This window comes from Gigantopelta aegis, chromosome 8 (assembly GCF_016097555.1).
Source record: "Gigantopelta aegis isolate Gae_Host chromosome 8, Gae_host_genome, whole genome shotgun sequence".
Classification (NCBI taxonomy): Eukaryota; Metazoa; Mollusca; class Gastropoda; order Neomphalida; family Peltospiridae; genus Gigantopelta; species Gigantopelta aegis.
In genome coordinates, this window is record NC_054706.1 from 65,646,709 (window position 1) to 65,669,356 (window position 22,648).

Sequence of the window (22,648 nt, forward strand, 5' to 3'; positions counted from 1 at the left end):
TTCAGGTTAATGTAAGACATTCAAGTAATAATTAGAAAGTGGTTTGATGATCTATATAATTTATTGCCCTCTGGATCCATTGGTTTATTTTTGATGTGTGCAGCCACACCCTCCCTCCCTCCCTCTCTCTCTCTCTCTCTCTCTCTCTCTCTCTCTCTCTCTCTCTCTCTCTCTCTCTCACTTTCTCTTCGTCTTTCTCGCTCTCGCTCTCTCTCTCTCTCTCTCTCTCTCAACAACATAAATATATAGTTATATGTATATAATCCTGTGTAAACAGTTGTATCTGGAATGGGGGTGGGGGTACAATCTGTAGAGGGAACACATCGGGGACTGAAAAAAACTACATTTTCGTACTGAACGTGTGTGTGTGTGTGTGTGTGTGTGTGTGTGTGAAAAGTTCATGATCATGCCTCTCACTCCCTACTAAAAACAAATATATTAATTTTCTATAAACTGGATTTTTCGGGGCACTTCAAAATTCGAGGGGTGTGTGTGTGTGCACCCCACCTCCAACTAGACCCTCGCCTCTGGTTGTTACAGGTAGGAGAAACGCGGTGTATTGATCAAACTGTTTCGGACTGGGTAGTAGACCTACAATTTTGCACAATACGAACAAACTGAATTACAAAATTTTACAATTTAAACAGTTTAGTGTTTAACTATTTTTAGCAAATTTAAATCTAAGTTACTCACGGGAGAAAATGGGTATAAATTATCAAACGGACTATAGTTTCGAAAGAACTAGGCCAAATAATCCAGGAAGTATTTGCAGCTACGACGGTGACCTTGTGCTTTATTTTTTGGGAGTTGCGTTTAGGTTGCTTTTGCAATTATTATTTGCTTGATAATTTGTAATTAATAACAGTCATTTACAGAGCTAGGTGAACTATATAATAAAAAAATAAAAAAATATGCATGTCAACAATGATAGTATTAACTGTTTCGTTGCTAAGCTGTAAGAACCAAGCTGGTGGTAATAAATAATGCGATATATTTATGCATGCAGCTGCTGAATTATTTTTTCGATAATTATAACAAATAATAATGATTATAAATTATGTAGTAGTAGTAGTAGTAGTAGTAGTAGTAGTAGTAGTAGTAGTAGTAGTAGTAGTAGTAGTAGTAGTAGTAGTAGTAGTAGTAGTAGTAGTAGTAGCAGCAGCAGCAGCAGCAGCAACAGTAAACGTATCAATATTTTCAAATTCAGAATAAATGCAGGGGCGTTTGCACAAAATGTTGCGGGGGGACGGGGGGGCTTGGTTGGTCTGGCAAGTTGAGACTGAAGGCGCAAAGCGCCCGAGTTTCTAACGGAGTTCAAGGGCCCCCCCCCCCCCCCCCCCCCCCCGGAAATAAGAAAAACCCCCACTATGAAATGCAATTTTCTGCATTATGAGCGCCATTCTCTAAGTAATTCTCTTTATGACTGTCAGATGCTAGTGAATGCAACACTTTTTTTAATGCATCTTTCATTACATATTTTGTGTTACGATGAATTTATAATATAAACACCACAGTCATGGGCCTACCGGTACCAAACTGATAGATCAAAATTAATGAACACATTATAAACAATGAACAATTGTAGGCCTACGATCCAGTAAAGTAATTCGTTTAAATTATATTCGCAAATATCGATTATTTTGAAATTAATCGTTTTAAGTGATTATATGTAGCCTATAAGTTATTCACGGAAGAAAATGTTAAAGAAAAATGGAACTAGTTTCACAACTTGGACTTGGCCTCATCAACCATGAAGTATTTTATAAAGAGTAACTTTACTAACACTGGGCTCTCCCGTAGTCTTTTAGTAATCAACGCTTTCTTTGGTAATGCATCATGATTATATCACGTGTTGTTTGCGACTTCTGTAAAAATAATTAAAACTCAACTACTGCAAAGATTAACTGTAAAATAACGTATAAATTTGCAGTTTGTGAAGATAATTAAAACGCGACTACTGTATAAGGATGGGACATTTGCCAACCGATATTTTTATCTTCTGGTTTTTTTTCTTCTAGAAGTTACATTAATCAGTAGTGCAGGCAGTGGCGTAGCGTGGGTTGCCAGCGCCCGGGGCAAGGCGCCCGGGGCAAGGCGCCCGGGGCAAAGCAAGTATTGTGCCCCCTAACCAGTGGACCGTTAGTACTCCCAGAGTCCCTTCCACCAGTCAAGAATTTTGCGCCACTGAGTGCAGGTGCAACATCAACATTTTAATACTCCCCCTGCACAAGCATCTGTTATTCAAAACACAGTCGGTTTCGGCTAGGAGGTCGGGTTTCTTCTTGTAACGTTTATACTAGATATCATCATGAAAGTTTAAAATCTGACTTACAAACTAAAGGGAAACATATTATGTATACATACGCCTATAAACAGAAATATATATATTATACATGAAGACGAGACCGAGAGGCAAATTAACATACGGATTCGAAGGAATAAAATACGTAAAGTGTAGTAACGATATTTGAAGCAGAGGGAAGCACAAACAATCTAGGGGGATGCTTTACTGTGATATTATCTTTGAATGGCTTCACAGGGGCGTATTGTGATCTGGACCTGGGGGTGGGTGGGTGGGGAGTCCAATATGAACCAAGTGGACCCTTTTTCTATTTTGTTTTTGCACCACTAGAAATTCCATTTGTATAAACCTGAATGTTTTAGCTCTGAAAGTGGACCATTTGCTTCAGCAGGGGGGGGGGGTGTCCGACCCCCCCCCCAGCCTATGCCCCTGCTTCAACTGCGATTTTCAAACATTTCGAGAATAAAATAACAATATGTTTTAGATGATGATAATTATGTATTATATTAGGACCAAAAAACCCTCAGTAAAATATAGTTGTGAATTGGAGGGAACAAGTCCCCATCCCCCACCTCCATCCACCACCTCCTGTTCCTACTAGCCTCACTGTATGCATATAACATTAATTTGTTTTCTTTTTAGTGTTTGTTAATTTACAGTATGGACGAATTGAGGCATACCTTTGTTCGTTTATGCAAGGATAACCATGTTGATGTTCAAGACTGTGTTACTGATAAGCTGAAAAGGTATGAAGTTAAATACATATTCTGTTGCCATAGTAACATGCTTTGTTAATGTTTGTGTCATTAATAAAACCTGGAAATTAGTTAAGCACCATCTAAATTGTATTGTCACCAAAATATTGTATTAGGAGAACGTTAATTTCGATAGTATACAAATTAAGGTCCTTTGTAAGTATTGAACCCTTGGTCAACTGGTCATCACTGAAGTTGCACAAATTGCACGTGCAACAACGTGATTCCCCATGTTCACGTACTAAATCAAGTTTAGCACGGTTTTCCCTAATTTTGTTTTAATTGTTCAAATTAGTATATTTTAATGTTCCGTTATATATTTAATTTTGTCTACAATACCAAGTGTTCCCGCATTTGTCTGCATCAGTATATATTGAGAATAAGGCTAGAACGCGCTTGTTTTCCTGAAGTCTGTTTTGATTGTTTAAACTAGCAGTAGGCTATAGTATATTTTAATGGTCGATTAAAACGAAAATCTCTCTGAAGCCATTATGGTAGCAGACTGTTGGCATTAAGAGACCCAGAATGTCTTGTCGCCTTATAACGAAACATCGAATAACTGATTCCATTCAGGATAGACAACATTCAGAGCAGCCACGCAACACCTCTCCCAGAGAAGACAGCATATCGTTGAGAATGGCTAGGCGATTTGCCATTATTACTAACCTTTCTCTGAAAGCGAAATAGATAAATAACCCACCTCAAGAATCGCTTGAAAACAACTTTTAATAATGGGCTAGGGCGTCCACCAAACGACCCTTGCTGACAAAGTATTATATTTGGCATGGTGTCAAGAACGACTGAGGTGGAATCTAGTGTCTTGATGGACGATCCATTGGTCAGGCGAACGTCATGGTCTTGTCACCGATCACAGAACTCGTGTGGCAGTACTGGTAGAGACAATTATATATCTCCTGTGCTGCAAAGAACATACCGGAAATCAATCCTTTTGCAGTTGGTGGAAGCTCTTATAATGACATGGTGATGCTTTATGCTAGTAGAATAAAAAGTTCTTAATGAGAAATCTGTAAAAGGGTCAGAGACAGAGTAAACGCTTGACGTTAGATCTTGCGTAGGCCTTGAAACAAAGTTACTGTTTGTTTTCTTTGTTTTTGTTTCTTGGGTTTTTGGTGGGGGTTTTTTGTTTGTTTGTTTTTTGGGGAGGGTTTTTTTGGTGTTGTTGGGGTTTGTTTTGTTGTTGTTGGGTTTTTTTGGGGGGGAGGGGTGTTGGTTGCTTTTTAAAGTTTTTTGTTGTTTCTTTGTTATTATTATTTAAAAAAAACAAAAAACAAATCGCGTTATAAAAGTTGTCATCAAACTATATAAGTATAATTATCATCAATATGAACATGCATGTCGCTAGTAGTGTAAAGTTAAGGCATATAGTCGCATACGTGATCGCGTTCAACCATTGTGGAAGTTTCTGGAAGATGTTTCCAGGAGATGCATTCGAACATATTTTGACATCTTTTACCTGATTTGCTTAAAGGCAAAATAAAGACACATGATCGCTTTGAACTGTTACTATGGTTGTGAAAACTTCAGGAAAACGTTTTCAAGAGATGAATTCGAACATATGTTATCATCTTACACGTACCTGCTTTATTTCATGGGCCAAAAATCGTAAAAGGAAACGCATTAACTGTTTGAATTTTAAATAACTCTTTTCATTACATACGCCTTGTCCACTCCAATCATTTTGTTACGATCTTAATTCTTTTTAATCGTCCCTCGACGTATAAAGGATTGCTGTTTTATCCACAGTGATATATCCATCATCAACATTTCTTTCATCTTAAATGTCAACATGTGTGGTTGAACGACGAAATGCACACAGCGATGAACTGTTGTACGATCCATAGATGTCAATCAGCTAGGTACGGTTTTGTCACAAAAAAATGGTGAAATCAGCGCTACGTTTAATCGTATCCATTAGCATTTGTACAAAGTACTTTACGTTTTGTGCGGTTTTTTATTTGGTAACGTATCTTAACGTAAGCGCTGACTTCGACATAAAGAAGATGACATAATTTGTTAGAGGACGATTAAATGATAACAACGGGCATTTGCATGAATATGGTTTTGTATATTTTAGATTTTATTATTTTTGTTTTATTATTGTTTACAAAAAAAAAAAAAAAAAAAAAAAAAAAAAAACAATTAATAAATAAAACCAAAAGATTGATAGGCCTATAACATAGAATAACCCATCTTGGCCACCACAGTGGGGTTTTTTTTGGTTTTTCTTATTATTATAATTTTTTTTTTAAATAATTTCAATTTGCCGACTCAAAAAGTATTCTGTTAATCGGTCTCTAAAGGTTTAGAATTATGTATGATATTCTTCAGCATTTCCTGTGCATCAGGAAGGAAGAAAACAGTGCTTGATTTGTCTACCAATAGTCTGACAGCTAAAACCTGTTCTGTACTTGGTGAATTACTGTCACTCGATCGCACCTTTGTAGAAGTGAGGTTTGCTGACTGCATGCTTAATGGAGATGGTATTTGTATTTCACTATGTTGTTAATTATTTACTGAATAAGCTCTCTCTCTCTCTCTCTCTCTCTCTCTCTCTCTCTCTCTCTCTCTCTCTCTCTCTCTCTCTCTCTCTCTCTCTGTGTGTGTGTTTCTCTCTGTCTGTCTGTCTCTCTCTGTGTGTGTGTCTCTCTCGCTCTCTCTCTCTCTCTCTCTCTCTTTCTCTCTCTCTCTCTCTGTGTGTGTCTTTCTCTCTGTCTCTCTGTGTGTGTGTCTCTCTCTCTCTCTCTCTCTCTCTCTCTCTCTCTCTCTCTCTCTCTCTCTCTCTCTCTCTCTCTCTCTCTCTCTCTCTCTTTGTGTGTCTGTCTCTCTCTGTGTCTCTCTCTCTCTCTCTCTCTCTCTTTTTTCTCTCTCTCTTTTTTCTCTCTCTCTCTCTCCCTCTCTCTCTCTCTCTTTCTCTCTCTCTCTCACTCTCCAGACCCAAAGCACAGTCCCCTAACATTAACTACATGTGGATAAGACTATTTTTTTGATTACAACATGGCATTAAAGGTCATGGTATGACCTATATTGTTGTGAATTGGTTGAAATTTCATCATCAATCATCAACTGATCAACTTTCAATTACACAGCTGGTTAAAATCATATAAACATAAGCAGGATTTGAATTAAAGCACCATGCACCTATTATGATGTTCACTGGGATTTAGGCCCTACAAAGATCTAATTTTATTTTTCATAACAATTTAACATCTTTTTTTTTTATGTACAAATAAAACATACACAATACCCAACATATTTACATCAATTCCATCATCAAAACAGGAGGAACAATTATAGTAAACATTTTCCCCACACAATCAATTATGAAGTTTTACAGTTTATCATCACATATGGGTAAAGCTAAACTGATAAATTTTCATTTATAATCGATCATTGGAACATCACTGATATGACTTGTTGTGTCTTTGGAAGAGTGTATAAAAACTGAACTGCTGCTAGGGAGGGATAAAGCTGAGTGGGGGTTTTTCCTGTCCCAACCAGTGTCCCACAATTGGTATATCAAATGTCATTGTATGCCCAGTTATATCTATTAGAAAAATACGTGTACATAAAAAAGATATCTCTTGTTGGTTTTCATTAGGTGTAGCCTATGTGGTGACAGCAAGTTTTCTTCTTTCCTTCTTCCCCCTCTCTCTCTCTCTCTCTCTCGTTCTGACCGGCCTTGGTGGCGTCATGGTTAGGCCATCACCCTGAGTGAGTGCTCCGCAAGGTTCAATGGGTAGGTGTAAACCACTTGCACTGACCAGTGATCCATAACTGGTTCAACAAAGGCCATGGTTTGTGCTATCCTGCCTAAGAACAAATAAAAGATCCCTTGCTGCTAATCGGAAAGAGTAGCCCATGTAGTGGCAACAGCGGGTTTCCCCTCAAAATCTGTGTGGTCCTTAACCATATGTCTGACGCCATATAACCGTAAATAAAATGTGTTGAATGCATCGTTAAATAAAATATTTCTTTCTTTCTTTCTCTCTCTCTCTCTCTCTCTCTCTCTCTCTCTCTCTCTCTCTCTCTCTCTCTCTCTCTCTCTCCCTCTCTCTCACTCTTTCTCTCATTCTTTTTTCTCTCTTTCTTTTGTCTAAGATACATGTACATGTATAAAGCATATGTTAGATGCCAAAAAACTGTAGTTTAAAAATATTTTAAGGTGCTAACAAATAATCCACCCTTCTTCCCAAATAATTGCTTCTGATGATCACTGCTTAGACAGCAAGTTCTGAAGTGATAATAAATTATTTAATAAATTTTATTTTTTAGCAATCAAAGGACTGTGCCATGGATTTTCTATAAACTCATTCTGTAAAAAGCTGGACCTCAGGGTATTGTATTCTGTAAATCTATATCCGTTACGTGTATTTATCCAGTTTTGTCTGATAGTGTAAACAGGGCCGTACCCTTGGCAGTTGCCCCCCCCCCCCCCCCAAGAATGTCACTTTATTTTTTTTACTCCAGAAAATAGCATACATATCTCAGGGTTTAATTTGTATAGTGTTTCTTTTGATTATAAAAAGTAGTGCCTAGCAAAAGGGGTAGGGCCACAAGGTTCATGGCCCTCCCCCAATCAAACGTTTTGTTTTGTTTTTACTGTGTTAATTTTTTTTAAATTATACATACATAACAATATGGGTTCTCCCCTCATCTCCCAAATATAAACTCTTGGCTACACCAGTAAGCTACAGAATGCTTGACTGTTCTCTGATGTTTTATTTTACATGATTGTGATTTCACCATGTCTTTAATTGTCTAATTGCTGCTTAAAGAGTGTTGTTAATTTAGTTTTTTTAATTTGATGAGTATGCACATTTTCTTCAGGGAAATAACATCCATGGTTTAGGAGCTGAAGCGCTTGGAAAGATGTTACAGAAAAACCACACTCTAGTCAGGTTGGTAATCGGTGGATCATTGATAAAGTTAACATTTCATTTTATTTCATTTTAACTGATTTTCATGCTTATATCCAATTGAGGTTCAAGCCTGCTGTCCTGGGCACACACGTCAGCTATCTGGGCTGTCTGTCCAGGACAGTGGGGTTAGTTGTTAGTTGGTTAGTGGTTAATAAGAGAGAAGAGGGTGTAGTGGCCTTACACCTACCCAATGAGCCCCTAAGAACTCACTCTGAGTTGGAGCCGGTACCAGGCTGCGAACCCTGTACCTACCTACATGCCTGTAGTCCGGTGGCTTAATAAAATAAAGTTTACAAGAATGTCTCAGTGTGTTATTGTACTATTTTCAGCACACCTACATTAATCAGATTGATAATCACTGGATGAATGATAAAGTTTTACTATATTGTTTCATCTAATTATTGTCCTGGTACTAATTTTTACACACCTATATTAATTAGGTGGATAATCACTGGATCATTGATAAAGTTTTACTGTATTTTTTCATCAAATTATTGTCCTGGTACTAATTTTTACATACCTATATTAATTAGGTGGATAATCACTGGATCATTGATAAAGTTTTACTATATTGTTTCATCAAATTATTGTCCCAGTGTCACAGGAAATCTATCCCCCTGGAAATCTCCCCCTTGATCATTGATAAAGTTTTACTAGAATGTTTCATCAAATTATTGTCCCAGTGTCACAGGAAATCTATCCCCCTGGAAATCTCCCCCTTGATCATTGATAAAGTTTTACTAGAATGTTTCATCAAATTATTGTCCCAGTGTCACAGGAAATCTATCCCCCTGGAAATCTCCCCCTTGATCATTGATAAAGTTTTACTAGAATGTTTCAACATATTATTGTCATGGTACAATTTTCTACACACCTACATTAATCAGGTTAATACTCATTTGACCATTAATAAAATTTTACTAGATAAATTGATCATGAATGTTTTTTTTACAATTTTGCACTTAGATCACTTTGTAAAACTGGATCCTAGTAGTTATAGTTTATATGACACATTAATCAAGTTTACAATTCCCATTATTATTACTATGAAAATCCCTCCACAAACAAACTGAATTATTGAGATGTATTCATATCACTGTTCTCATTGTACTGATAATTATTATGTTTTTAATAAGATTTTGTGGAGAACGAAATACCGTTCTAGGCTTTCTTGCAGTGTGGTACTTAACATTCTCCTGGTATCCTGAACAATTGTTCTCAACTTTTGGCTACAGTTGAAGCACTTTTGAAGCATAAGACATCCAATAGCCAATGATTAATACATCAATGTGCTCTAGTGGTTTCATTAAGCAAAACAAATAAACATTTTGAAACATAAAATCCAAGCATATTTCAAACACTGCTCTGGAATTCAAAGACTTTTCATTGTAATTAATTTGTTAATCCTGCCTCTAGAAATTGTTAGTCCTGTTAAATTGTTTGTGTATAATGCTGACAAATATGAAGCTGCATCTATACATTGATTTAAATTATTTAAAATATACACAATTTACATATACAATGTATTAAACATTGATAATAATATACAATTTTAAATATTTCAACAGTTCTTGATTTTTAAAGATTTTATCTATCTCATGGCTCATTCCTTGACGTGGTGAGGTAGCTTGCATGTCTCAATGACTCGGAGAGCTATGTCAGCTGGAGCATCAGCTCCTGGTAGGGTCACCCAAGCTGGACTGGTTAAAGGTTAGAGACTAGACTAATATGGACCCTACAGACAGAGGACGTGAGTCAAGAAAGACCACTGTCTAGGAGAAGCAAACTCCAAAATTAAAACTGGGCTGGAGAGGCTCAGAATCCTAGTAAGGAAACTATCCTTGGAGAAGGAAAACTCCAAACTCAAACCAAGTCCACTGAAGTCAGAGTACATAAATTATGCATCAGCATTAGCGTGGAAACCGAAAGGAAATGTCTGTACATGCACCAAGCTCTATGATCATGAAAGATTTTATCACTGTCTGGATTAATTTTCAGTATAGGCATTTTACTCCAAATTTACTAAATTTAATTTGGGCTTGTTTTTTTTTAGTTTATCCCTCGAATGGAATTCACTTGGGTCACTGGATACTAGTATCTCATTTGATGTTTTCTGTGATGGAGTCGGCTGTAACCAGAATCTCCAGACACTGGATCTTCGAAACAATCAGATCAACCATCGTGGAGCTGCCGAACTAGCAGAGAACCTTCAGCACAATACGTATTTGAAAACACTCGGTATGTGTGTATTGAATCACTTTTAAAAACTTTTTTTATACATTAAAAACCTGTCAAGATTTGTGTACGGTATTTAAAAAAAACCCACATTTGTTATACTAAGTATTCATAAATCAGTTTAAAAAGTTATATGTTGGTTATAATTAAATTATTTTCTGTTCACTGTGATTAATTATTTTCTGTTGGTTTAGTCAGAAAACCTTCAGCGCAATACGTATTTGAAAACACTCGGTATGTGTGTACTGATTCACTTTAAAAAAACTTTTTTATACATTAAAAACCTGTCAAGATTTGTGTAGAGTATTTTAAAAAAAACCCACATTTGTTATACTAAATCAGTTTAAAAAGTTATATGTTGGTTATAATTCAATTATTTTCTGTTCACTGTGATTAATTATTTTCTTTTGGTTTTTATGTAAAAACATGTTTATATTTGTGTACAATATTTTCAAAACCCCAAAACATTTGTTATACTAAATATTTATAATCAGCTAAGAAGTAGTTTTTTTATGTTGGTTATAATTAAATTATTTTCTTTTCACTATCATGACAAATTATTTTTTTGTTTACAGTTACATTGTAAATTAAATTCTGGTGGTTATATAGTTAATATATTTTCTGTGGGTTATTGTCAAACTATTTTCTAGTGGTTATAGTTAAATTTACCTTGTATGGGTTACACTGCCGGATTTATAAGGGTTCAAAGGGGGTATCTGCCACGGGCCCTACTGCCAGAGGGGACCCCCAGACTAAGGACTTCATTTATAAAATTAGTTCATTTTTTTATTTGGCCCCTGAACCTGAAGTGCCCTGGGCCCCTGCCCCAGGCCCCAAGGTCTAAATCCGGCCTTGATGGGTTATATATATGGCACATTCATACTACAGTTAAATTACCTTGTGTTGGTTATGACATATTCATACAACATCATTGGGTTATGCCATGTTTTTTCTTTTCAGTGAATTCATATTAAAGGTAACACTATGGCACAATATTTAAAAAATCACTGACTGACTGAAGCCCACCATGGGGAATTAAATAGAGAATAACAGTCTAATGACTTAAGTTATCACTTTTATCGTGTGAAGTTATGAATGGCGAACTCTGCAAAGCTTATCAAACAGAATTCCTTATTGGTCGTGAACAGGTTAAAACCAATGACCTTTGTTATTAACCTTTTATTATTTTTATCCTGCAACTCAACACGAAGAGCTGGGAAATCATCTTTATTCCTAACTTTCATTATGCATAAGTGAACAGACAAGCTTTTTACAGCATGACAAACAAAATTCATGACTTCATTTATGTAATATGTTCTATTTGTCACATGAAAAAATAGTTTTTAGCTCATAATTAATTCCTATATAAATCTGAACTATTATTCATGATCAATATCGTTTCTCTGCACAATGCAGTCGAATGGATATTTGCCAAAATAGTGATTGATTCCATGAATCTCTATTTGATACCTCCTCATCTATAGGATAACCGTAAATAAAATGTGTTGAGTGCGTCATTAAATAAAACATCTCCTTCCTTCGTCTATAGGAAGACTGCCACTCCCAAGATGATCCATTATTATACTGGAGTTCTCATCCTTCTTGCACTGCCACAAAGAGGACTGCCACTCCCAGACCAGTTTACTAAATCAAAACTAGCACATGACAGAGCTCATTGGAGTAAATACAGCTGTGATATGACAGGCACTCATGAATCACTGTCAAAACAGTGATGACATCATTTGTTTGTGAAACATTTTTTGTTATATTTACCACAGCTCATCACTTTATTTTAATTGAAAATGAAAATGTATTTGAACATGTAGTCACAGCAAATGAGTTGATTCAGACAGGTAGTTCACGTGACATACAATATCCTGCTAGTACAGTGAAACCCCCCTAAACCGGACATGCTCGGGGCCAAGTAAAAAGTCCGGTTTTAAGGGGTATCTGGTTTAGAGAGGTTCTCTTTTGTACTGATATTTAAAAGGGGAGGGTGAGAAACGTCCGGTTTTGAGAGAATTCCGGTTTACAGAGTGTCCAGTTTTGAGAGAATTCCGGCTTACAGAGGGTCCGGTTTTGAGAGAATTCCGGCTTACAGAGGGTCCAGTTTTGAGAGAATTCCGACTTACAGAGGGTCCAGTTTTGAGAGAATTCCGGTTTACAGAGTGTCCAGTTTTGAGAGAATTCCGGTTTACAGAGTGTCCAGTTTTGAGAGAATTCCGGTTTACAGAGTGTCCAGTTTTGAGAGAATTCCGGCTTACAGAGGGTCCGGTTTTGAGAGGTTTCACTGTAGCAGTTTATGACTTTGCTTTAAACGGACACTATAATCAAACAGCGGTTGCGGGATAAACTGCTATTTGTAATACAATTAGCAGACACAAGTACTGGTCAGTCTGCCCCATATTAATTGAAAAGAAAGAAAGAAAGATTTGTTTTATTTTATTTAACAATGCACTCAACACATTTTTTATTTATGGTTATATGACATTGGATATATATGTATGGTTACAGACCACTCACTCAGATAATGACATTGGATATATATGTATGGTTACAGACCACTCACTCAGATAATGACGTTGGATATATATGTATGGTTACAGACCACTCACTCAGATAATGACGTTGGATATATATGTATGGTTACAGACCACTCACTCAGATAATGACGTTGGATATATATGTATGGTTACAGGCCACTCACTCAGATAATGACGTTGGATATATATGTATGGTTACAGGCCACTCACTCAGATAATGACGTTGGATATATATGTATGGTTACAGACCACTCACTCAGATAATGACGTTGGATATATATGTATGGTTACAGGCCACTCACTCAGATAATGACGTTGGATATATATGTATGGTTACAGACCACTCACTCAGATAATGACATTGGATATATATGTATGGTTACAGGCCACTCACTCAGATAATGACGTTGGATATATATGTATGGTTACAGACCACTCACTCAGATAATGAGAGAGGAAAGCCTCTTCCACCACTCCATGGGATACTGTTTTTGATTAGCAGTGATAAGGGATCTTGTATATGTACCATCACACAGATATAGGACAGTACATATCATGACCTTTGTTCTCCACCTTTTGGGCTATTTCTAGTTCAAGCCAGTGCATCACAACTGGTATATCAAAGGCTGTGGTATCTACTACCCTGTCTGTGGGATGGTGCATATAAAAGATCCCTTGCTGCTAATTGAAAAGAGTAGCCCATGAAATGGTGACAGCAGGTTTCCTCTCTTAATATATGTGTGGTCCTTAATCATATGTCTGATGCCATATAACCATAAATAAAATGTGTTGAGTGCATAGTTAAATAAAACATTTCTTTTTGTTACACCTTTTGTTGAGCACTGGATGGAATTACAAATAGCCCAATAGTAACCAGGTGAACCATTCATCAGAAAAAAATAACTGCCCAGCATGTAATCAAGTATTTATACTAAAATCACCTACCCACCTTTATTCCAGTTCATATGTGCATATCAGGGCTCACCCTGTGTAGTGTCAAATTAGCCAATTGTTAATTTTTTCACAAAATGGCTATAACATTTAGTCTTTGGTTAATAGAATATTCCTTAAATTAACCACATTTTATAATTTTCAAGGAAATACTGTACATATCTGAAAATTGACTAAACCAATTTTTTTTCCATTGTGAGGCCTGCATATTCTTACACGTATCAAGTGAATAGGTAATCAGAACTATAGCATCAGAATAAGTTATATAATATTACATGGGATAGGATATTATGTTCAAGTTGATTAATAGGCATGTTAAAAGTTTTAATCAAATTATACCTAACCATATTTTTAGTTAATACAGTACATATAGGCCTAATCCATGAGACCCCTAAATTGAAAACTTTATTATGGTAGCATTATAACCCATAACAGTTATTGTTATTACAAAGTTGCCTTTTATGGATGAAATGTTTTCATTTTGATACAAAATTAGTGAAAACACTTGAACATTTGAAACAGACTATAGGAAATTAATTACAGATGTCACAGCTTGACTGAATTATTGCACCTGGTAGTTGTGATTACAATGTAGTTGATTTAAAGAATCCTTCATATGAGTCCATGTGGGACAGGGCTATTCCACCCGAGGGTACATAATTTGTTGTAAGGGACGAGGCTTGTAACAGGTCATTAGAACTCGAACACAGTTTTCATATATTTTATTTAAAGGATTTTTTTAAATTGTATATTGTAAAAAAACAAAAAACAATTGGGTATGATTTTGATTACAACTTTAATAAATATAAATATGCTGTCACACATTATGTCACATTTGCTGTGTTACTTGTACAATGCTACACACCCTGCAACTACTACTTGCACCTTTGTTTTTTTAGTTTGCTACACATCATAAATGATTGTCTTTGTGTAGCTTGCTGAATACCCTATTATTGCCATTATAATATGTGTAGCTTGCTGAATACCCTATTATTGCCATTATAATATGTGTAGCTTGCTGAATACCCTATTATTGCCATTATAATATGTGTAGCTTGCTGAATACCCTATTATTGCCATTATAATATGTGTAGCTTGCTGAATACCCTATTATTGCCATTATAATATGTGTAGCTTGCTGAATACCCTATTATTGCCATTATAATATGTGTAGCTTGCTGAATACCCTATTATTGCCATTATAATATGTGTAGCTTGCTGAATACCCTATTATTGCCATTATAATATGTGTAGCTTGCTGAATACCCTATTATTGCCATTATAATATGTGTAGCTTGCTGAATACCCTATTATTGCCATTATAATATGTGTAACTTGCTGAATACCCTATTATTGCCATTATAATATGTGTAGCTTGCTGAATACCCTATTATTGCCATTATAATATGTGTAGCTTGCTGAATACCCTATTATTGCCATTATAATATGTGTAACTTGCTTCAAGTATCAAATATAGTTTGCCCATTTAAAGGGACAGTCCCTAGTTTTTAAACACGAAGGCATATTTTTCACCTAGTCTCTAGTTTCAACCTGTAAAAATGGACACTAAGTTCGGTTAATTTACAAACATGTCACAAATTTCGATACAACAGAGTGAAACAAGAGTCTGTGACATTGAAATACCCTTAAAAATAGACTAATATATATTTTTTTAAAAATCGTTACTTCTCAGACACACATGCGTTTTTAAAAATATGAAAAATGCATTTTGTGATATTAAAAACACCAGGATGACCAGAAACACTTTTGCTGTATGGAAATGGATAATCTAAACAATAAAATATAAGTAATGTTTGATTCCAGTGATCATAAATGGCTCTAATAGTGAAAAATATGTCGTAGTGTTTAACAACTAGGGTCTGTCCCTTTAATATTGTTATGTTTTATATATGCCATATTAAAAAAATATAAAATGTGTAATCCAATCCAAACTGACTGATATATTTTTAATGCATTAATTGAAGAATGTAGCATTGTTAATGGCTTACCTAGGTTTTTTTTTATCAGCATGTCCATTGTTAATCCATTAAACATTTAATGTATTGGATGTGTAGCTCAAAAAGTTATTATAGTATGTCCATGCTTGTATTTTACCACCGAGTTTATAGTGCAGGTTTTTTCACATCAAGCAAAAATTGGTAGGTTTTATGGTACAAAATGTATTTATAACATGCAATTTGTTTAGTATTCTGATAATTAGACAAATTGTTATGTATTTTGATATCAAATGTATCACTTCAATGATATAATACTTGGAAATTACATTTAAGTTGGAAATTACATTCAAGTTGGAAATTACATTTTCAGATTTGCGATGGAATAATTTTGGACTGCTGGGTGGTCGCGCTGTTATTAAGATGCTGAAGATGAACAAAACGTTATTAAGACTTGAGTTAGCTGGCAACAACATCCCATCTGATGTGCACCAGTCTATTGGTATGTTAAATATGTAATAATAGTTTCTACTATGAAGATTATAAGATTCCATCATGTGGGATAGAAAAAGTAGGCTACACCCAAGGCAGGGTTCGAACTTAATGGTCGCCCGATCGCCCCTGGCGACTAAAAACGACGACGGGCGACTGAAAACCCACAGTAAGGTTGCCCGCCTGGCGACCGATTTAAAAAAAAAAAAAATTAAATCAATAATTAATAAATAAATAAAAGTATTATTCGGGCAAGTGAAAATAGATCCGGGCAAGTGAAAGTGCTGTCACCACTTGCCCGGATGCCAACTCAAAAAAAAGTTAAGCGCAGACACTGCCAAGGTGGTGAAAATTTCAACCAGGTATAAACAAATGTTGTTTGATCACCAGTTTGCATTAATATGATGTCATATATCACCAAGGACGTAACACTCCCCATGTTAAATGCAATGATGTCATAGCATATGAAAGACAGAAATATCTTATATAGCTTTCTTTTATGAGATAGCTCTGTCCTATATTCCTGAGGATGAGAGAAAGGCCTATCACCATCATATTGTTACTGACAGAACTTTTATTTCATTGATATTGTCAGATATTCCACTGGATCATGGGACTGTTATATAATAAATAAAGAATTTGTCATGAATGGTTTATAATATGGAAAATATCAACCGAATCTATGCTGATCAGTATTTATCAAGGCTCTGCTGAGACAAATATCAACTAATTAGACATGGTTGATATTTTCCATATTAAAAAACATGAGTAGTGAATTATATTTATCTTATAACACTTCTAACATAACGTTTTAATTTGATATTTAGTAAATCAAAGTTTTTTTGTTTTTTTTTTTTTTTTTTTTTTTATTCACAGAACACTTGTATCCATTACAACCACAGGATATTTTTACATATGAATGTATTACAATTGATTAATTATTCTTACATTTATCAAACAAAATTATCATTAACTATTCACTGAAATGGATACTTTACAGAGTGAGAGAGACGAAATAAGCTAGGTGTTAGTAAATCAAAGTTCTTGATAATATGAATGAATGAATGTTTAACGACACCCCAGCACAAAAATATACATTGGCTATTGGGTATATGACGTCATCACTATTTTTGCACAACTGTTGTTTGACGATATGCATTTTAATTAAATCTTATTAAAACGTTGCACTCAGGTATACAGGTCTTATTGACTTGTAAACAAACACCCCTGTGCATGCTGTAACCTCACCGTGGTGCAGGGGTGTAACATTCTCTTTGAGAATGGCCAATACAGCACAAATCCCCTTGTTTTCTTCGAGATACAATTGAAATTTTGAGTAAAAGTCAGTATCTATCTGTGATATTTGTATTTTTGCACAGTTCTTTACACTGTTTTTATTTAAATCTTGAATTTTTATATTGATGTTGATCATCACTTTATTTGTTTGCATTACCATAGTTTGACACCCAATAGCCGATGTATTTTTCATACTGGGGTGTCGTTAAACATTCATTCATTCATTCATTGACAACAAAAATTATTAACATGTAACAAAGCAAAATATCAATTTGCTTTATGACATGGAATTATGGGTAAGTTATAGGATAAATGTTTATACTGACGTGACTGTAAAATGCCTAAATGCCCATGAGATATGTCTATATTTCAATATGGTTTATTTGTTTAAATGTCCCATTAGATACATTTAAGCATATTCATGATGTAGTGTATCATGATGAAATACATGTATTACATGTTCCTGATTAAAAAAACAAACAATAAATGTACCCATCCCAACAATCTGAATCTTACTATAATCAAATACAATGTACTTAAAGAATCTTTCATAATGTGTTGCTGTGTAATATAGGGTTAGTTTACACAAGGACACCTAATTTGAATGAGGTTTGTCAAATTTCCTACATCAAAGTACCATATGCATGCATCCAAGATATCCTGAATAAAGGCAAACTGTCCATGTGATCATCAGTTCTGTAATGTATCTAAAACTATGTTTATGATTTTTTGGTATTTTTAAAACTGATGTTTTAGGTTTTTTGTGTACTGTTTTAGAGACAGCAATGTCTAACAATGCTGATCGGCAGCTGATGACAAATGAACACCAAATGAGAACCCAAGCCCTCACCAAACACATCAAACAAATGGAACAGGACAGATGTGCACAGGTATTGATCGAGGTGTAGTTTACTGCTAAATAAGAATATATATTTTTTTATAATAAAGCTAGTAATTATTCACATCAGTGTAACTATTTGTGGTAAATTACTATATCAAGGTCTGGCAGTCAGAATTGATGTGTCCAAAATCACAGGACCTGTGTTTAAAAGACATTTTCAAAACCAAGGACTGAATCAATACAATATTAATTGAAGACATAATGTGGAAATTTGATTTAGAACAAATAAAGATATACATACATAATCAAATCTAAAGTTTATGTTGTATACATACATAATCAGATCTAAAGGTTATGTTGTATACATACATAATCAAATCCAAAGTTTATGTTGTAATCTAAAGTTTATATTGTATTGGTATAAAAAAAATAATTAAAAGACAAATATTAGACTAACCCAGGTTAATTTAACCATGCTTTGAATAACTGGGCCCAGGTTTTCAGAAGAAAAAAAATTAAATAAAAAAAGAAAATATTTTTGTAAAACATGTGTGTTTTTCAGTATCAGTAATTATTTTAAATAGATTTTATTCTCCTAGTTGTTTGATGTGATGAATACAATGGATGACCAAGAAGATATTCGATGCAAGAGTAAGAGGTGCATGTAAGTTTTCCAATTTTTTGTTTTAAATTTTTTTAAAGTTGAAGTTTTGAATGGAAACCACCCATGAAAATATTCATCATAAATTTCTTTTCAGTGAAACAAAATGACAAATAAATTGGCAATATTTTAATACATTTAAGGCTGGCTTGATAATTAAAAGAAATGTTTAAAAAAAAATGAAGCAAAAACAATTAGTTTACATTAACAATAGAGAAATCAGGTAAAATCAGTGGAGTTGTACGCATATCATTCCATATTGATACACATTGACAATTTTTAAAATCACGTTCTGAAAAGTTACATGGCTGCTTTCCTAATCCGATTATATTATTTCACTTTCACAATATTTCCTTATATGTAAAGTTTTCAGAAAGAGTAACAGGATAAAACAGTTCATACTAGACAAAACATTTATTTTGAGAACTAAAATGGTTTTTGGTCTTCATGCATTTAAAAAAAAATAATATTTTGTAAAAAAAACAAATTGCTATTTCAGATTTTCTACTGAAAAAATAGCAAATCTACAGGAAGCTTTGGAAGACAGGAAGAATTCCTTCAATTCACTAGCAACTAAGTTAGTGATTTCCCTACAAGATAGCAAGTTATTTTCCTATAAGATACAATTGTCAGTTATTTTGTCTATCAGTTATTGTCTTAAAGGACTCAGTCTAGTTATTGTCATATTGTCACAAGAGCAGTTGATTATTTTGCTCTAGGATCCATGCAGTCAGTTATTTTCAATAGGTTTCAGTTGTTAAACAGTCAATTTAGCAATTTATATTACTTATAGTATTTATATATATTTCCATTCACTACTATTTAGCTTACAATCGGTACACTCTGGTGATGATCCTAGGTATTCCTTTCACTTACAACTTTTTACGACTCCCATGATTTGTTGGGAAGACACACGCTGGCAATGTTGATTTAGTCCAAGTTTAATATATTGCAGAGCTCAATTATTTTTTTGGTATAATCCTTATAAAGTATTATACTATAGTTAAATTCCGTTGATTCAAACAGCACTGACACTTGAAAAAAAGGATAGAACAGAATGCACTCAAAGTGGATTATTTTGGTCACATATATATATATGGTCTTGTTTCAATAATAACAATTACTGAAGTTTCAGTAATTATGTATGAATTTAGTTTTTAACATTTAATCAGAACAACAAAACCGTATTCCAATATTCAAATCATATCTCTGCACAAGGCAGAGCCAAAAAGATGTTAGGTAAAGTTGTGATTGCTTCCATGATCCACTGTCAGGTGCTCGTCCTTGGGAGGACTGCCACTCCTGTAGGAGATATGTAACAGGATGTTTCATCTCTCTTGCACTGCATATAGGCTTGCTACACCCAAGATTAGCTTAGAAAACACAAACTTGCACAGGATAGAGAACAATGGAATATATACCTACAGCAGTGAATTTAACTTAGACTTTGGAGGGGGGGGGGGGGTGTGCGGGATTTAGCTCAGTTGGTTGAGTGCTCACCTGAGGTGCTTGTGTCGCAGTATCGAACCACCTTAGTGGATCTGTTCAGCTGATTGTTTTTTCTTTCTCGTTCCAACCAGTGCACCACAACTGGTATATGAAAGGCCGTGGTATGTACTTTCCTGTCTGTGGGAAAGTGCATATAAAAGATCCCTTGCTGCATTAGGAAAATGTAGTGGGTTTCCTCTGTTGACTATGAGTCAGAATTACCAAATGTTTGACATCCAATAGCCGATGATTAATTAATCAATGTGCTCTAGTGGTGTCGTTAAACAAAACAAACTCTTTTTTTTAAAAAGACTTTTAAGCCACAGCACTAAGGGATGTTATTTTATTTCATCTGTTTTATACGGAGTCTAAAAGTATCAATAAAACAATATGGAATCTTTTCTGTTATAGATTGTCTACGACTGATTCGGGGCTGGTATTAGCAGAACAAAAACTGCATAAGAAAGACTCTGTGATTGCTAATTTAAAACAGGAAATATCTGACATGGCTTTCACTCATATGACTGAAGTAAAACAGTTAAAGGAGGTACAGTTTTCTGAATTAAAAACACATTTAATTACCTTTATTCCACAAGCCATATATTTTAACTAATTTTTTGAATATAGTAGGATAAAAAAAAAATATATATTTTGGAGAAAATATTTGGAATATTATATATTTTTAAATTAAAAAATAGGTTTTTGCTATTTTTAGTCATTTTGCATTTATTATCTACTGTCCAGTTTTGTTTCTGTAACATAGAGTTTAAAACAGAAGGGATTTTATTTTATTTTTGACACATTTAAAATACATGATCAGTGTTTTGATACGTCAAGATTGATGTTGCTTTTTTTCACATTTGTTAAAATTAATTCTGAATAAAAGTTCAAATTCAATTTAAAAAACAGTTACCAGGTAACTAGGCCTGTGTCTATGTTTTAGGATAAAGCAAATGAGGAGAAGAAGTTGCTAAGAGAACTATCTGAGTTTGAAGATAAGAATAAACAATTAGAGATTAAGGTAAATCTTTACTGCTTTTACCAGAATTTAACATCGTTCATCCTCAGCCAACGGGTGGGATTTAGTTCATTTGTTTGAGGGTTCACTTGAGGTGCTTGCGTTACAGGATCACACCACTTCGGTGGATCCATTCAACTGACTGTTTTTTTCTCATTCCAGCCAGTGCACCACAACTGGTCAAAGGCCATGGTATGTGCTTTCCTGTCTGTGGGAAAGTGCATAGAAAAGATCCCTTGTTGCATTAGGAAAAATGTAGCGGGTTTCCTCTGATGATTATGAGTCAGAATGACCATATGTTTGACATCCAATAGCCGATGAGTAATTAATCAATGTGCTCTAGTGGTGTCATTAAACAAACCACATTTTTTCTCCTCAGCCAGAGTTTAAATAATTAAGTAAGATACAGCTGTAAATGCAAGTGTAGTATTAATGATACAAGAAGAAATAGCACACTGTATTTTTTCTTTTAAAATGCATTCTAACCTCAAACTGTAATAATATACTCTTCAAAAAAAGAAACGCAAAAGGGTACAAATGGGTTATAACTCCGATTTTATGTTTCCTACCGGTTCATGCTTTGTGAATATAAGGTCATTGCATGTCCCAAACACATTCCCACGGTTACATTCGATAAAACGCAGCTACTGTACAATAAAGTTCCAAAATGTGAATATTCGCAAAAACGCAGCCACGTGCAAACCATGTCACCACTGCACGTGCGTTGTCTGCACGTGCAACATGAACACCGACAGTATAAAAGTGCAGGGTGTTCGCTTGCCTGGCCTCTGTATCTGGCCGACAGTTGACAATCCAGGACATGCCACGTCTCAGTGAACCGCAGAGAAACAATGCCATCGGCCGACTAGACGCAGGCGAATCCAGAACGGCCGTTGCCAGGGCATTCCATGTGTCCCCAAGCACCATCTCCAGACTGTGGGACCGTTACCAGCAACATGGATCAACACGTGACCTCCCTAGATCCGGTCGACCACGGGTCACTACCCCCGGGCAGGACCGCTACATCTGGGTACGCCACCTTCGGGAACGATTGACTACTGCCACCTCCACAGCCGCAGCAATACCAGGTTTGCGCAGGATATCCGACCAGACCGTACGGAACCGCCTACGTGAGGTAGGAATTCGTGCCAGACGTCCAGTTCGAGGTGTC

The 22,648-nt window shown here is 35.2% G+C and overlaps 1 protein-coding gene across 1 annotated transcript in view; it reads left to right on the top strand.

Moving 5' to 3' along the window:
• Positions 1-1,585: 1,585 nt before the first annotated feature.
• LOC121380053 (leucine-rich repeat-containing protein 45-like) overlaps positions 1,586-22,648 on the top strand; it is a 31,087-nt gene continuing 10,024 nt past the window's right edge. The window contains exons 1-11 of the mRNA XM_041508786.1: positions 1,586-3,048; positions 5,407-5,558; positions 7,351-7,412; positions 7,906-7,976; positions 10,051-10,235; positions 16,055-16,183; positions 18,247-18,359; positions 18,910-18,974; positions 19,471-19,548; positions 20,871-21,006; positions 21,403-21,480. Of these exons, the coding sequence (XP_041364720.1) occupies positions 2,963-3,048; positions 5,407-5,558; positions 7,351-7,412; positions 7,906-7,976; positions 10,051-10,235; positions 16,055-16,183; positions 18,247-18,359; positions 18,910-18,974; positions 19,471-19,548; positions 20,871-21,006; positions 21,403-21,480 (1,155 nt within the window). The 5' untranslated portion in view covers positions 1,586-2,962. The remainder of the gene's footprint in view (positions 3,049-5,406; positions 5,559-7,350; positions 7,413-7,905; positions 7,977-10,050; positions 10,236-16,054; positions 16,184-18,246; positions 18,360-18,909; positions 18,975-19,470; positions 19,549-20,870; positions 21,007-21,402; positions 21,481-22,648) is intronic.